Source organism: Bombus terrestris, chromosome 11 (assembly GCF_910591885.1).
Source record: "Bombus terrestris chromosome 11, iyBomTerr1.2, whole genome shotgun sequence".
NCBI classification, from domain to species: domain Eukaryota; kingdom Metazoa; phylum Arthropoda; class Insecta; order Hymenoptera; family Apidae; genus Bombus; species Bombus terrestris.
In genome coordinates this window covers 8,319,577-8,334,289 of record NC_063279.1, presented here as the reverse complement: position 1 = coordinate 8,334,289, position 14,713 = coordinate 8,319,577, and the positions used below count along the sequence as shown (strand labels likewise).

Here is a 14,713-nt window from a genome sequence, read left to right as displayed (position 1 = left end):
CCAGCATTGACCTCTTTACGATTAGGGAAATCCAGCTATAGAAGGTGTCTTTGAGCTTAAAAAAGAATGAAATCCGCGTGGGCGAATATTCAAATAAGTTAGTGGATAGCGTACTTAATAAATTAGTAGGAGTAATCGATTTTGTTACTAACAAAACTAACATTGAGTTTATATTTTTTCACACGCCAAAACACAAGTTTGAAAGGAAATTTAATTTCTTCCAGACTTTAAAGAAAGGGAATTTGTGTTTGTGAAAAGTTGTGTATCTTTAGTTTTGCTTTATAGTATAATACGAAACTATACAAACGGTTCTGTCAATTCTCGTTTTAATATTACGAAAAATCTAAAAATAGACTTGAATTTGTAATTATAATTATTCACGACACGAAAAGAAGAGAAAAGTAGACGTAGAAGTTTAAACTGACAATAAATAATTACAGTATAAATCCAAAAGTGTGTCTAAAGGATACTGACGATTGACCAAACATGTCAATATCTTGTGATAGGCAGAGTCAGTCGTTAGTCTTAGATATTTCATGGATAGACAATCGATTTATATAGTTAAGATATCCGTATGTGACAAAGAATAATTCTTAAGCGTCTTGGTACAATCAGAGACAATAACTGAATGGTTTCAACAAAAATTATGATCGCTGACTAATTTACTTGAAACATATTGTAGTATGAGGGGAAAACTCTGGGTAATTGAGAAGGTCTGCTTGACCATGGGACATGGGCGTGCCAGGTATACCGCAGTCAGGATATAAAAGATAGACGTTAGTGAGTCGAGCGGCTCTTTAGTGTTGCCAGTGTCACACGCTAAAGAAGATCACCCGCTCAAAAACAGCAATAGGATAGGCTAGACATTCTGCATACCACAGCCATCCAAACAATAACCAAATAGTAACTGAATAGGCGCCTCTGAGGTACACCAGACGACAACCCCTCCAGAGGGACTAAAACCACAGTATAAAAACCCTCCAAAATAAGCGCTCGAATCAGTCTGTTAAAACATTTTGACCCAGGCTCTTGTAACACTTTGAATCATTCTGCGACACTTTGAACCGTCACTCGGTTGGATTTGCATAATGAATTCTATCTTCATATACAAAGTTCAATTTCTTCACCTTATTCGTGAAACGTTCGAATTGCGACGCGAGGAGATCACAGGCGATCTATCGGTTTCGTGATTTATTGTGTCTCCGACAAGATACCAGCGTCGTCGAAGAGTGTGGTCGCCGTGAAAGAGAGCCGTTGTGACGAGACGAGTTAGTGACGAGTGATTTTCTTTTTATTTGGAAGAATTTTACAATCAATGCTCATTGGGAATTATAAATAAATTATTCTGGCGTGGTATTATAACGTGAATAATAAGTGATTATCGTACGTTTGATTCTAGCTGAATCTAATGTTTAAGTCTAGAGGGTAATGTCTTTTTAGCCTGCGGATCTGATCCGTCGTGTCAAGTAATTGAGTAATTAGTGGGTTTTGGTGGTTGTTAATTCTTATGTTATATCTATTACTGAATTTGCATATTTCTTCTTTAACTGTAGGTTTTTAACTTAAGGTCGCGATGCATCGGACGAATGATGACTGCGTGCATAGTACTTGATTTTGTGTTGGCGTGAACGATATTGAAATAAATCATACCGTTAGCAAACTTACTAGCACGCTAATATCCTATTCCCTATAATAATTTTATCTTTACTCAGGGATACAACATCGAACGTTATTCTTCCATCGATCATTGTCCGAAGATTTCAATTACTAAGAATTTCATCGTACGTAGTCGTGAGAGTGGGAAAGGACGTGCGAAATGGACATTACGTTTCGCAGCAAGTTTAGGAAATATACGTTTTCTTGCCGTGAAAGGGCAACGTTTGCGCGACGCGAAACTCGATTATAGTCGAACGTAACGAAACGAGTGGGCCGCCAGGGTCGGGATAAACAAATACAGAGGAAAAATAACGGAGGTTGGAGAAAAGGGCTTTAACGAAGCAGAAACTCTTTGGAGTCTGCTGCAATCACGATAGAGAAAGGGAGGACGGTCGCGTTTTGAGTTGCTGGCTTTTGAAACGAGGTTCGATCGCGGCCTCCGCAGGAACAATGAGAGGATCGGTTACTGCATTCAGTCGCCGTGACAATGAGTCGACCGAAATGTTCGTGGCATGGAAAAGGTCGAAAGAGGTGCGATTGTATCTGCCCCGGGGACCGTTCTCCTTCGTGAAAACCGTCGAATCTCCGACTAATTATTGTTTCGATTCGGTGAAAAAGGCCGAAGGTCGCGAGTCTTTTCGTCATTCAGTCTCTACGTGGCGAGAATCAATTGGAATCTCGGGGACCTGCACGATTGTCTGGTTCGTTTCAAACGAATTCGATTCGATCGTTAAAATTCTGAATGCGCGTATACGACGACAATGTTCTTGGTATCCATCCGTAGTTTTAGTAGTTCACGTTTATACGAATGGCGATATTTCATTCTCGCGAGCTAACTCGATTCTATTGGAAGACCGAAGAGCGCTTTAAAGTAGAAGCAACTGCAAGTGCAACGTTAATCTTGAACGTTAAACTGGTTCTGCTACTTAGTTCCCGACGAGGCTTTTTAAAGGGATTTAATGCCTCGGATTCTCGAGAATTTTTCATTCTTGCAAGTTAATTCGATTCGGTGCAAGAGCCGGAAATTTCTTTATAACGATCTTAATCCTAACTCCGCTGTCATTTAACCTTGCTACGATCATTGAATTTTTACGCTCCAATCTTATTCCGGTAAACGCTTTTAACGTTTTAAAAGAACGTTAGAAAAAATTACGATGTGGAATCACCGTACAACGGCAACATTGTCTTTTATATTCTTTCGTATTTTGCTGAAACTCGATATATCTTTTAACGTAATAGAAAAGTACGATTGGCTCGGGATAACGTGACAAAAGAACGCAGCAAAGTCAAAGGTAAATCGTCCATGTCGTCCCTGTTCGTACGGAATAACTTTTCCTTAATTTTTTACCGTATTTTATTACGACGTAATTGTATCGTACGACGAGACACGCAACAGTTATCCAAAGTTTCGTCGGCGAAACTTGAGGAGCCGCAGGCGTCGCGAGAGAAAGCTCGATCACGGTCTAACTCGATTTTCAGTCGGGTCTGATCGCTTCCGGCGGCGTTTAACTCGATCCACTGTGGGGGACACGCGACTTGGCGGAAGTCAGCGAACAAAAGTAGGGACACGGCTAGAGGTTAGCTTGGTGTATTCGACCGAAAGCTTGGTTACTCACGAGAACATTGTCGTGGTTCGTCACTGCCGTCGCCGCAGTCGTCGACGACGTTGCACACCTTGTTGAGGGCGACGCAGCGCCCGTTGTTGCATTGGAACTCGCTTTGCCGACAGGAAAGCACCGTCGTCGCCATTAGAACGCAGACGAACACCGGCCAGTGCGTGTCTGAAACATGGGAAATTAGTATTTTAAAAATAATGCACGTCGATCGAGGCGAAGATTCTTTTCTTCTTTGGAAGAATTTTGCAATCAATTCTCATTGAGAATTATAAGTAAATTATTCTGCCATGGTACTATAACGTGAATAATAAGTGATTATCTTACGTTTGATTCTAGCTGAATCTAATGTTTAATTCTAGAGGGTAATGTCTTTCTAGTCTGCGGATCTGATCCGTCGTGTCAAGTAATTGAGTAATTAGTGGATTTTAGTGATTGTTCATTCTTATGTTACATCTATTACTGAATTTGCATATTTCTTCTTTAACTGTGGGAATCTTAATGTCGCGATGTGTCGTTTCGTTGGTAACATACCAAGGTGCATCTATTAAGGATCTTAGAATTTTCGATTGAAATCGTTGAAGAATTTCTATGTTGGAATTGCTCGCTGTTCCCCATAGTTGGATCCCATAGGTCCAAACAGATTTTATGTAGCTTTATATAGCATTATTTTACTCTGCGCGCTTAAGTTGGGACGTCTGCCAACAAAGCAAATATCGCAATGAGAAATCAAAAGAGTCACAGAATTGCGAATTCCGCGGAGATTCTCGTTCTGCTTTAACTTTCTTACTTTTTACAGTCGAAACTTTGGAATAAACTTTTACGGCGATCTCTTTGGCTTTATTTTACCGCTTTGGAATGCCGGTATTTTGTTGGATTAGAAAATGAACTCTCTCTTTCTCTCTCGCGAGAGAATTTTCCGTCGAATTACTCTTTTCCGAGAAAATTCTCCAATTTTTGCGTGCTCACTGTGAAATTTATATGGCTCCGTTATCGACCTGTTCGAGTAAGGTCTTCGGTGATGAACGTTTGAAGGAACTTAGTTCTGAGAAGAAAAGGGAAAGAATGGAATATTTACGTTAGCATTTTTAGATGAACTTAACGTTGCTTGCGTGGTACGCGGTGTTTCAAACGGTGAGAATCGAAACGGTTGTTTACGTGACACAGGAAATACCGGCTGGCAAGCAAACAAACGCATTCGTCTTGGCAGTTGCGGTGGAAAACGCGTGAAATTTATCATTCGTCCGTGACACGTGTTCGCCTCCCTCTGTCAAACATCTCTCGGTCGAATCTCGAATTGATTTAACCGGTTTGTAACGTTGGTACTTGAAGATGTCGAAGGAGGGAATAAGACGAACGATTTGTCCGTTTGATCGACAGCGAAATGGATGCCGAATGATTTATTCTTCAGGGAATTCCACGTCTGCGCGATTCCATTGAGTCGACGGTCGTCCGAAAATAGACGGGCGTCTTAGGTTTCAAGAAAATGTCTGGAAAAATTGGAGAATTCAAGGCGTATCGGGTTTCACCTCGGATAGAAGTAAAGTAAAAGTTCTTCCGAAAGTTTTTCTTTTAAACGGTTAATATATCTATCGGCTTGTCCGCGTTCTTATTACAAATCTTTATGAAACAACGAAACGTCCCAACGTTGCTCTTAGTTGAATACGAGAGAGAGAATTTAGAAGAGAAAACAGGTTATATTTTTTTAACGAGATAACGTTGAATGGCTCACATATCCAAGAAATTTCGTATCGTAGCTGGAACGTTCATCTCGTTATTGTTTCTTCAGATCTGTAGAAAATTCGTTCGAAAGATGCACACGCGAAACGAGATACTCTAGAAACCCGTAGAGTTTATTTAAAGGAATTCAATTCTGCACGATAGATGAAACGATAGATGGCGCAAAGTCTATTTATCGTCAAATCTTTCTTAACTTTCGCTACGGCTATCCCAAGTAACCTGATACTAGATACGTAGAAAGTAAGAGATTATAGAAGAAAGTTTTCGCGGATCAACGACTATAGTCGTCGTTTGCCGACGAAACGATCCTGGCTCGAATTCTGTCTAGCACGCGGTTTTCCATTTTACTCGGAATTCAATCTTCACAGTGTCTTTTCCTTTTATTTGCCACAGGATTTTTGCTTTCTATTTTACCAACGTGGGAAAGAGCAAGTAGCGGAAGGAGGTCAAGCTTTTGGAGAGTGTGTTTCGTGGAATTAGAGGAGCAAGCGGGAGTAAAGGGAAGGAGGGGAATCGATAAGGAACGGATATCGAGGCACGTCCTCTCGATTTCCGGCATTGGCTGAACGCGACGACGTCGTCGATCCGACCAGGTCCACATACCCTCGGACCTTATCCAGCAGACGCTCGTTTCCTCCCCGACTTCTGACTACCTGGTCACGTATCCGGTATCCACGCTTCTTCACGTACGGAGAACTCGTCGAATTAATTCCCAGTAGCTTGTTACCAAGTCCCCTTTCCCATCGAAAAAATCTGGGTTGCTTCATCTTTTTAGAAAGCTCGTAACGTCGTTCGACGTTCTTTCTTCCCGCTCGTTCGTTAACGAAGGTTCGTCAGTTGTATGAAACAAAATCCTCGAAATTGTAAATCGTTTATTGAGCTTCGGACCGAGGTTTCTCTCTTTATTACAGTAGCTCGCCAAAGTATTCGAACGTTTATTGGCCTATTACGTACGTACCGTGTACACACATTTTATATGCTGCGCGAAACATTTTTCGATATTTCACTAGTGCCGTTATGAGATTCGGCTAGAACGATTATATCGATGAAGTTGGAAGGTCGTGTGAAAATTTCTATAGAAATTAAACACTCAATTATCGATAAATCTCAACATTCAGTAGCACCATTTTTAACACTTGTTACTCGTTTAATAATTGCTCATGCTGTACGATGGTTTCTTGCTAAACGTATGCTTGCAGTAAATGTTTTGTGATTTGTTCGAGCGGTTTGAAATTCTTCTACAATTGTAGCGGCACTCGACAAGGACTTTCCAACAGTTTCGTCGGTACAAAGTATATCACCGAAGCGTAAGTACCGACAGGTCTAACGAGCCATCGATATCTCTGCGGTCCTTCCGCCGAATACTTGGAGAAAGGTGTACGTGACAACGATCGCGGACGCCTAACGAACGCGTGCGTAACGAGGATATTGAGAGGCGATAAAAAAGAAACGAATCGGATTGAGAAAACAGTTGAGTTGTGATCGAGAAGCGAGATTGAGCAGTCGAAATCGAGAGTCGAAAACGAGAATTGTTAATGAATATACTGTTGAAAAGAAGTCTACTATTTCTTTGGCACCCTACACATCCTACAGAAACCACCCGAGTCTGAGTCTCGCTACGATGCTGATGAAATTTAAAAATGAACAACACATACTTCCGTTCCGATACTTTTGCATCAGTGCATATCACCTTGTTGAGAACGATTGCGTTGAATTTTGTAAAAGACAAGCAAGAAAGATATTGTCTCGGTGGAATCCCGGATCGAAATTAAAATTAACAGACAGCGACAAGGAGAAAGTCTGGCGAAGTTTCGCCAAGAGTAATTTGCATGAAAGTCAGCGCGAAGAATCCTTGGTAGTTTCTGCAAAAAAAGTAGAATACACCGGCGGAAGAGTCTGTCTCGCGGAGTTTTTCGAATATCTTCTGTGAATTTTCCACTCGCTCGAGCGGCGCAACGTTGGGAAAACACATAAAGAAGTTGGCGGAACGCTAGGTTCATCGATAAACTTGAAGGTGGTCGACGCAAGAAACGCGAAAATCTGATAAAATTTATCGACCTCGATACTGAATCGTCCGATTTCCTCGTAAAGTTCATTTTTATAGTCGCATCGTTGGGCGTTAAACGTTGTCTCGTGCCACCGTAAAACGACATTTTATTAGTTCGTTGATGTCGATTTACAATCTTTTTGTTCGAGTATAAGCGTTTGGCGTCTATCGTCTCTTGCCTTCGATAGTACTCGATGAACTGTGACTGTTGTTGGACAGTTCGTTTTCATCGTCGTTTCCCTCTTTAGATTCTGTAATTGTGTTTGTTACACGGTAGAATTTTTATAGCGCGGTTACGGAATCGGTGCGAACCTGTCCGTAATTTCTAAGGAGCATTTTCGATTCTTTCTATGTAGAATCCTCGAGTCATTCATGACAATTCTGCAATTCGTTCTTAGTGCCTTATGATTTGCATTTACCAAATCACACGAAATCTTTAAAAATAATATTTATGTTCTATATATAAGAAGACGAACGCGAGAAATATAACTGTTCCGTTATCTGAAAATTGCTCTATTCGAATATGCTAATGTCCCTCGAGCAGTTGGAATAATCGATGTTCTACTATATTTGGAAAGTACTCGTATTTCGTATTATCGTACGAATGAAATAATCATGAACGAGGAAGCCGAATTACGCGTATAGTCGGGTACATCCGAGAACAGCTTTTATTAAATAGTCAGTGTTCGACTTGGCGCGCGGCTTTCGAAGTGTTCTCCCATCGATAAAGCGGTTTTTCTACCATCGATATTCGAATCGGTAAAGGCGGATTTCAGTTTTCAACGTTCTAGAAGCAACGGAACGTGCAATTTCTTTCCGAGTAGCTGGCAGCCGGCAGCCACTCGGAGGGAAACGCGAAGAGGAAAAAAAAGGAGAAAGAGCGAGAGCATGGGCGAGGGACGAAAATCGAGAATTCAGAGGCCAATTATTCGGTCCGCTCGAACAGCACGCGGAAAATTAAACGGTTCGAGGGCACTGGAAATAAATACTTCGGCTCTTTCGCGCCACCTACTCTTTTCGAGGGTGCTGGGAAAATCACGAGTATCGAGGAGACTTTTGAAAAAGAAAAAAGGAAAGAAGGAATAGGACGAGAGAAAAACATTTTCACCTCCGATGCGCCCTTTACGATCGCGAAGATTAACTCGGTCGAGATACGGGGTTACATTTTTTTTTTTTTTTTTTTAGAAAAATTCGAAGCTTTTACCGAGTGGTTATTTTTAATATAAATATTAAAAATTATAAAAATAATAAGTTTTTTGTAACAAGGGATTGGTGAATCATTCCATCATAATAGATGCGTTCCATTAGCAGGCTCTGAGCTCGCAATCCTCTTATGGCAGGAATATTTTTGTTTTTCTCATCGCACGAATATTCGATACAATTTTGTTGATTTTCGTGGCAACAAAATACGTTGATCTCCTTGTTATCCGTAAAATCTTTCTTTCGAATCTTATGTTTTCAATAATCAAACCCATCGACGAACGAAGTTCCATGATTCGATGAATAAGAACGTTACGAGAAGCGTAAAGTGAACCACAGATCAGGAACGCAGAATAAGAAAATACGAGAAGAAATATTCAACGGAGAGGGGTGATTTTCAATTTTAAATTTTTGTAAATCGCATCTTTAAATTTAAAGAAGCTAAATGCAGCAGCTTGGCAAGTTCTTTACGAGCAATTTTCCTAAAACAGCTCCTCGATGAAAGCCCACGACAAACTTGATTATTAATTTATTCGCTGACTTGCCAGGAAATCATTAAGAGGCATCGTGCTCGCCTTTATCCTGTTTGCTGATCCTTTATTCATCAGCGAGCTAGCTGTTGTCTGGGTGCTCGAAAACCGCGAGCGGACGGAAGGGGGATACGGACGAGAGATCGCGAAGAAGCGGAGAACGAACCAAATCAGAAGCAGCTGCGTGATTTTTCAAAGTGGATCTATCGACCGATAATCCGCGTTTTCCATTTATCTGTACGAGAGGCATCGAGACAATAGAACCGTGACATTTTTCGTAACAAACGGTAACAAAGTGTGATCGGCCCCGTAAACAATCGATCGGTCAGAGATTCAATTTTTATGCGTTTGTCGCTTTCAGTTGCAAATCCTTTCGGCGAAAGAGCTGTCGAAAATATTGTAACGGTAGGTTTCGAGAGTGTTTCCACTCATTCGTCACTTTTTTGCTTTTCAACTCGAAGAGAGAGTTACATTCGTGGTTTGCCTTTCGAAACATCCACGGGAAGTCGGCTAATTTTTAACCAAACATCGGCGAAATGTCCAACCTGATGGAGATTCGAACGTATACAGCCAGCCAAGAAACACCTATCGATTTTTCTCTATCTGTCTTGTCAAAAAAATGGCACGGAATTATTTTTAACGCGTTATATGAAAGGATTTATTCCGTAAATAAATAAATAAATGAACAAATAAATAGATGAGAAGCTTATTGTTTTTATGGCTTCGTGTATTAGGTTGTCCGAAAAGTTTCTTTCGTTTTATGAGGAAATAATAGACGCACAATGTTTTTTGTTTTATATTATTTTGTCGAATTACGATCCATTTTGTTCTGTTGAGATAAACACCGCGACATTTCACAGACTTGGTTTCACGTTTGCATGAAGGTGCATTGTTGTAAAAAGCACGTTTGTGATAGATACAACAGGCGTATGTAATTTTTGTAGCACATTTCCTTTTATTTCTTTGTACTTTTTTCTTCTTAGTAAAAGCGAAAGTGAGCAGATTGTTATTTCGACGTTTTAGCACCGTGTTTTTGAGACGTCAAACAGCCGCGTAGAGCTAACGTTTTTCCCATCGTGTTCTACATTTAAGAGGTGTTCGTAGACTTTTACGATCTACCGTACGCGCTTCTTCTTTACGAAGCTTACACGAGTCTGTTACGATACGAATAAATACGATCTCCTCAATTTTACGAATATACAAATCGTTTCCGTCGCGCCATGTATTTAATAAAAATCTCTGTCACCAATTGTTTCGATAGACATATTCGAATTCCCTGCACGTTCGTATCGAACCGTTTTGCATATCGTTTTCAGCGAGGAAGAAGTTGGAAACTCGAGATGGATCGATCGAAAATGGACGAGATGGTGGAACACGCGTCATAAATAGAACACGAGCGTCGCGTGGCTCGTAGCCGACGGTGAAGTAAACCGATTAAGCGGAACCGTGATCCCGTCAGCTGTTCCGAGCGTCGATCTTCGTCGTTGAAAAATTCATCGACGGTCGCGCGAACCATCCCGGACACAACGAGCAGAAGCTCTGGGAACGTGAAAGCGGTCGCTGAAATTTTAAGTTCCCCTTTCGTGAGATTCAATTACAGGCTGGCTTGCGAGGAATAAACGTCGCGTGCAGCCGGCCTAAAAGGCACGCATTTGCCACGAGAATCCCACGGGAATGTCTTTGCGAGCACGCTTCGCTTTACCGTTTGTCCCTTGCCTTACGGAAACCTTGTGTTCTCGTCGAGCGTGTTTCGTCTGAAACGTTTCGCTTAATTCTTCGTACCTTGCTACGGCTAGTTAGAATCGATTACAATGTGACTCGTTTTCCGCTTTGCTCGCCACACGAAACGTTTGTAAATTGAAGATTCGCGGCGATCGAGGAAAAATATTCGTGGAAATATATGAACGTTTACTTATTGTATTCTTGGTCGAATACTAATTAGTTGGAAAATTAGAAATAGGACGCGACTCGGCACGATTTTATCCTTTGTCAGAGCTGTAGCAGAATATCACGATACGATGAAATTCGTTCTTGAAAGTTAATATAGATACGATAAAAAGATTGATATCTACAAGCGTGAAGCAGTTGCATTATGCAGCAGCTTCTTTGTTTGAGGAGTTCGTTGCGCTCGACTCGTCCGCTCGTCGAGTTATATAACGTAGGAAATAATCTTCCAAATTGATGGACAGACTACCATGATTGATTGCAACAATGATATTTAAAACCATATTTCATACTTCGACAAATCTGTTAAAAATAATCTTAGCATACCATTGATCAGGTTGTAAGATAAACGATCGAAATTTTATATGACACACAGTTCGCAATTCCGTAAGAAGATTGTTGACAATTGTGGACCTTAGTCGCCGAAATAAATGTATAGCAACACTCAAATTACACGTAGAAATGATATTAAAATAGTTTCAGATTTATTTAATATGCGATATGGCACAAATCCCTTACCAGGAGTCTGGCTCGTGGTTATAGACCAAGGGGTTAACAGTATTGCCGAGAAAAATGTCCACGTATTTGTCACGACCGGCACGTTTCAAAACCGATGGGCTGATGACGGACACCCACCAGGTGGCAAGGGAGTGCACGCGGCAGCAGGAGGTCCAGGGCCCTGACTCAACACCCGGGGGTCCTCCCTACTTTGTAAGTTAACAACTTGTGAAGGGATGCGACTGAGTTGTAAGAGCTTCAATCTTGGAAAGTCACGGCTGGAGTTCGGAATTAAACTGTCATTAGTGTAATCAAGGTGTTAGCAAATAAATTCTCTGGTTTTTATTTTCATCTTCGATTTCTTTTCTTTATTTTACGTGACATATCGACGAGCGACAGTATACGCGTAGGAAAGGTACGAGAAATACACGTGAGCTATAAAATCTGCTAGATAACATGCTGTTACTCTAAATATTTTGTTGGTTGGTGTTTTCGCGTAGCAACATCTTCACGGTTCGTCGGCTTTGTTGAACAATATTCTAAAAAGGAAACGACGCAACACGTTAATCGAGCGAGTTACTCTAACTATGGCGTTGTAGAGCTTACACGCAAGTTTCGTTCGAACTAAGCGTCTTACTGTAGTTGGTACAAGTTTGTAACAAATAGTCCGTTGCAACTTCGTCACATACATCACGCAACTTCCTACAAATGCTCCTCGAAGACTCTACCTTTCGAACAAACCGCTGTTCTTATCAATTTTCTCCTAATCCTCGTAAATGATACAGTTACATGCTCTTTTCCGTGCAATTCATAGTTCGTTAAAATAAACGACTAGATTCATTCAGTGTAAAATAAAAATGTATTTTGTCGAACGTTATTTGAATATTAAATAAGCAAGCAGCGTTTGCTATTTGGGTATTAACACAGTCTACTGTGTTACAACGTCGAAGTATATTTTCGTTAGAACAAAATACGAAGGAATTCTTGCTCGTTTCGATGTCACGTTAAAGATCTCCTTTTTGTTCGCTAAAGTGGATTGCAAGAATTGAAATATAAAAATTCGAGGGTCGTAGTTGGTTAAACGGCGAAAAATTACACCGTAAATGCTTCAATGATCTCACTCGAATTCTATTCATACGTCGATCGTTGGAGAAACCATTATCGAGTATCCATAAAGCATCGATCAGAGCCAACAAAATTAACTGTAATATTAAACGGCACTTCAGCTCGCCAAAAAGCAGCAGAGCCGCTTTTCGAAACAGATTGTCCAATTTAAATGGACATGTCCTCGACGCCCGTATGGAAAATGTTGGCGGAAAATGGTCGCTTGTTAAACGCAAACAGCTTTCCCTCTGCATCCATTGGGGGTGAAATTTCGCGACGTAATTGCTACGAGTATCAAACTGGCTGCGACAATGGCACGGTAACTCGAACGTCCTTCGAATCTGAATTCCCGTCGTCATAATGGCACGGAGTCTGGGAACTGGGTCTGCCCTGCGAGATTTCTCGTGGTACTTTCCTCCACGAGACGATAGAACGTGACTCGCTCGCTCTGTCCCGTTTTAGGGACGTTTTAGGGCGAAGAGGGTAACTCCCGATCGAGTTGGAGATCGACGTTACGTTGGAAGTTAGTCGGCGAGTAGGTTAGCAATCTCGACCCGATGACAAGAATTGGATTTATCGCGACGAAGATTCTGCCCGCGTTTCTCGCCTTATCCGACAACCACCGTAAATCGTATCGATGGATTAGAAACGGCCGTGTCTTTATCAATTTTCTAATTCGACGAAGAAAAATGGAAGACTCGCGCCAGCGACACGTCGTTCGGTAATGGAAAAACTATGAAAATGATTGTTTCTATTTATTTGGAATATACACTGGCTAAGTATTTTCGTACACCTTTGTCTCTTCTTTTTTCTATTTTTTTTTTTCTAGAGCCGTTTCATTAGATTTTTCGTAATATCAAATTCGTATCCTCGTATAAAAGTACTACCGGATACGAACTTGTCCCTAATCAAATAATGCGTATAAACAAAATAATAAATAGAACAATTTTACAGCTGTTGTAAATTGAAAAGCAGGTTTGCACGAAATTTTAGATCTTTATCCGCTCGTATTTTTGCCAAATCGCCTGGCGCATTTTGTTCTCGACTGATTTTACGACCACGCTATATCATAGCCTATACTATACCAGCGTCCATAATTTTTAATCTTTCGGCTGCACGAAATTCAATTTTCCAAAGACTTGTTCCAGCGATTTCTCGCGATTAAATACAGCTTGCTGAGAGAGAAAAGATGGCGAGTTGCACGCGATTCGTTCCATTTCTTCCTACGTCTCTTTCTTTTGTTTCAAAGAACGAACAAGCGGTAGAAAGCAAGGACAAACAAAAGAATCAGGGAGGGGAAAGTTAGGCGAAAGTCGTTGGCTGCGCGCGATATATTCGAGATCGGGACGGTTTCACGACCACGATGAGGTGAATAAAGCGAGGGGGAGGCTTTTCTCTGCGTGTACGTTTTTCACATCGACTTTTTTCCACGAGGTTCCAGCCTCTGGCCGGCTTTTGTCAACGTTTCGACGATAAAGAACGGCGAGCGCGGGCTTTGGAAGAGATACACCGACGGCATCGTGGCCCTTTTTGTCCCGTGGCCCGTGACGAAAAGCATCCTGACGCTTTTATCGCGAGCATCGTCTTGCAGAGCGGCCGAAAACGTCCGAAAAAGGGACAAGATCTGGCATAAATTTGCGCCATGCCTGCCAGCCGACTGACATTCCGCCAAATTATTCGGCAAGAGGGATCCCTTTCTCTCTGCAGAGAGAAACGAGGCAAAAGATTGGTGGAATCGCGACCGGAATCGCACAGATTTCTTCTCGTTCTTGTCCATAAAATTCGTGTTATCGACGGTCCGATAGGTGGAACAATAAAAAAGTCCCTTGGGACGCGTGATTTACGAGCACCGTTATAACTCGATGGGGAAATTTTCGATCCACCGTTGGTTTCACAATGCTGCTGGCCATTCCATAGGAAACTGAATTTTTATTCGAATTTTTATTCCGACTGCCGTAGCTGCGTTCTTATTGGCCGGGATAGGAGGCACGTTGATTTCCGGTGAAAAGGGGCTTGATTATTCGTTGATACGCGTCGGATGAAATTTCGACGCGGCTCTTCCCTGCCAGTTTCGAGAACCTGAGCGAAGGATCGATACGTCGAGAAAAGGATTTCCCTTTGATGGAAATTTCATTTTACTCTGGCTTTTACCTTTTCTCTTTTGTGAAAACGTAGCTTTCGTTGGGCAAATCTGACGGCTGGCAGGTTAATTTACGGCATTGGCAAAAAGGAAGATTTTTATGGATTATGGCGAAATGATTCTAATACTTGTAGGGAAAATATCGTATAAGAGTAGCGTAATACAGGGATCGTCGAAGTACAATGGGCGTTTGAAAAGCGTCTAGAAGTTCGTTTATGGGCGTATAAAGAGCGAAATCAAG

General features: G+C 41.4%; 1 protein-coding gene across 5 annotated transcripts in view; it reads right to left on the bottom strand.

Moving 5' to 3' along the window:
- LOC100648174 overlaps positions 1 to 14,713 on the bottom strand; it is a 177,929-nt gene that overhangs the window by 54,817 nt on the left and 108,399 nt on the right. For all 5 annotated transcript variants that reach the window (XM_048410445.1, XM_048410448.1, XM_048410447.1 and 2 more), the window contains one exon: positions 3,273 to 3,437. In XM_048410445.1, coding sequence (XP_048266402.1) covers positions 3,273 to 3,437 — 165 coding nt within the window. The remainder of the gene's footprint in view (positions 1 to 3,272; positions 3,438 to 14,713) is intronic.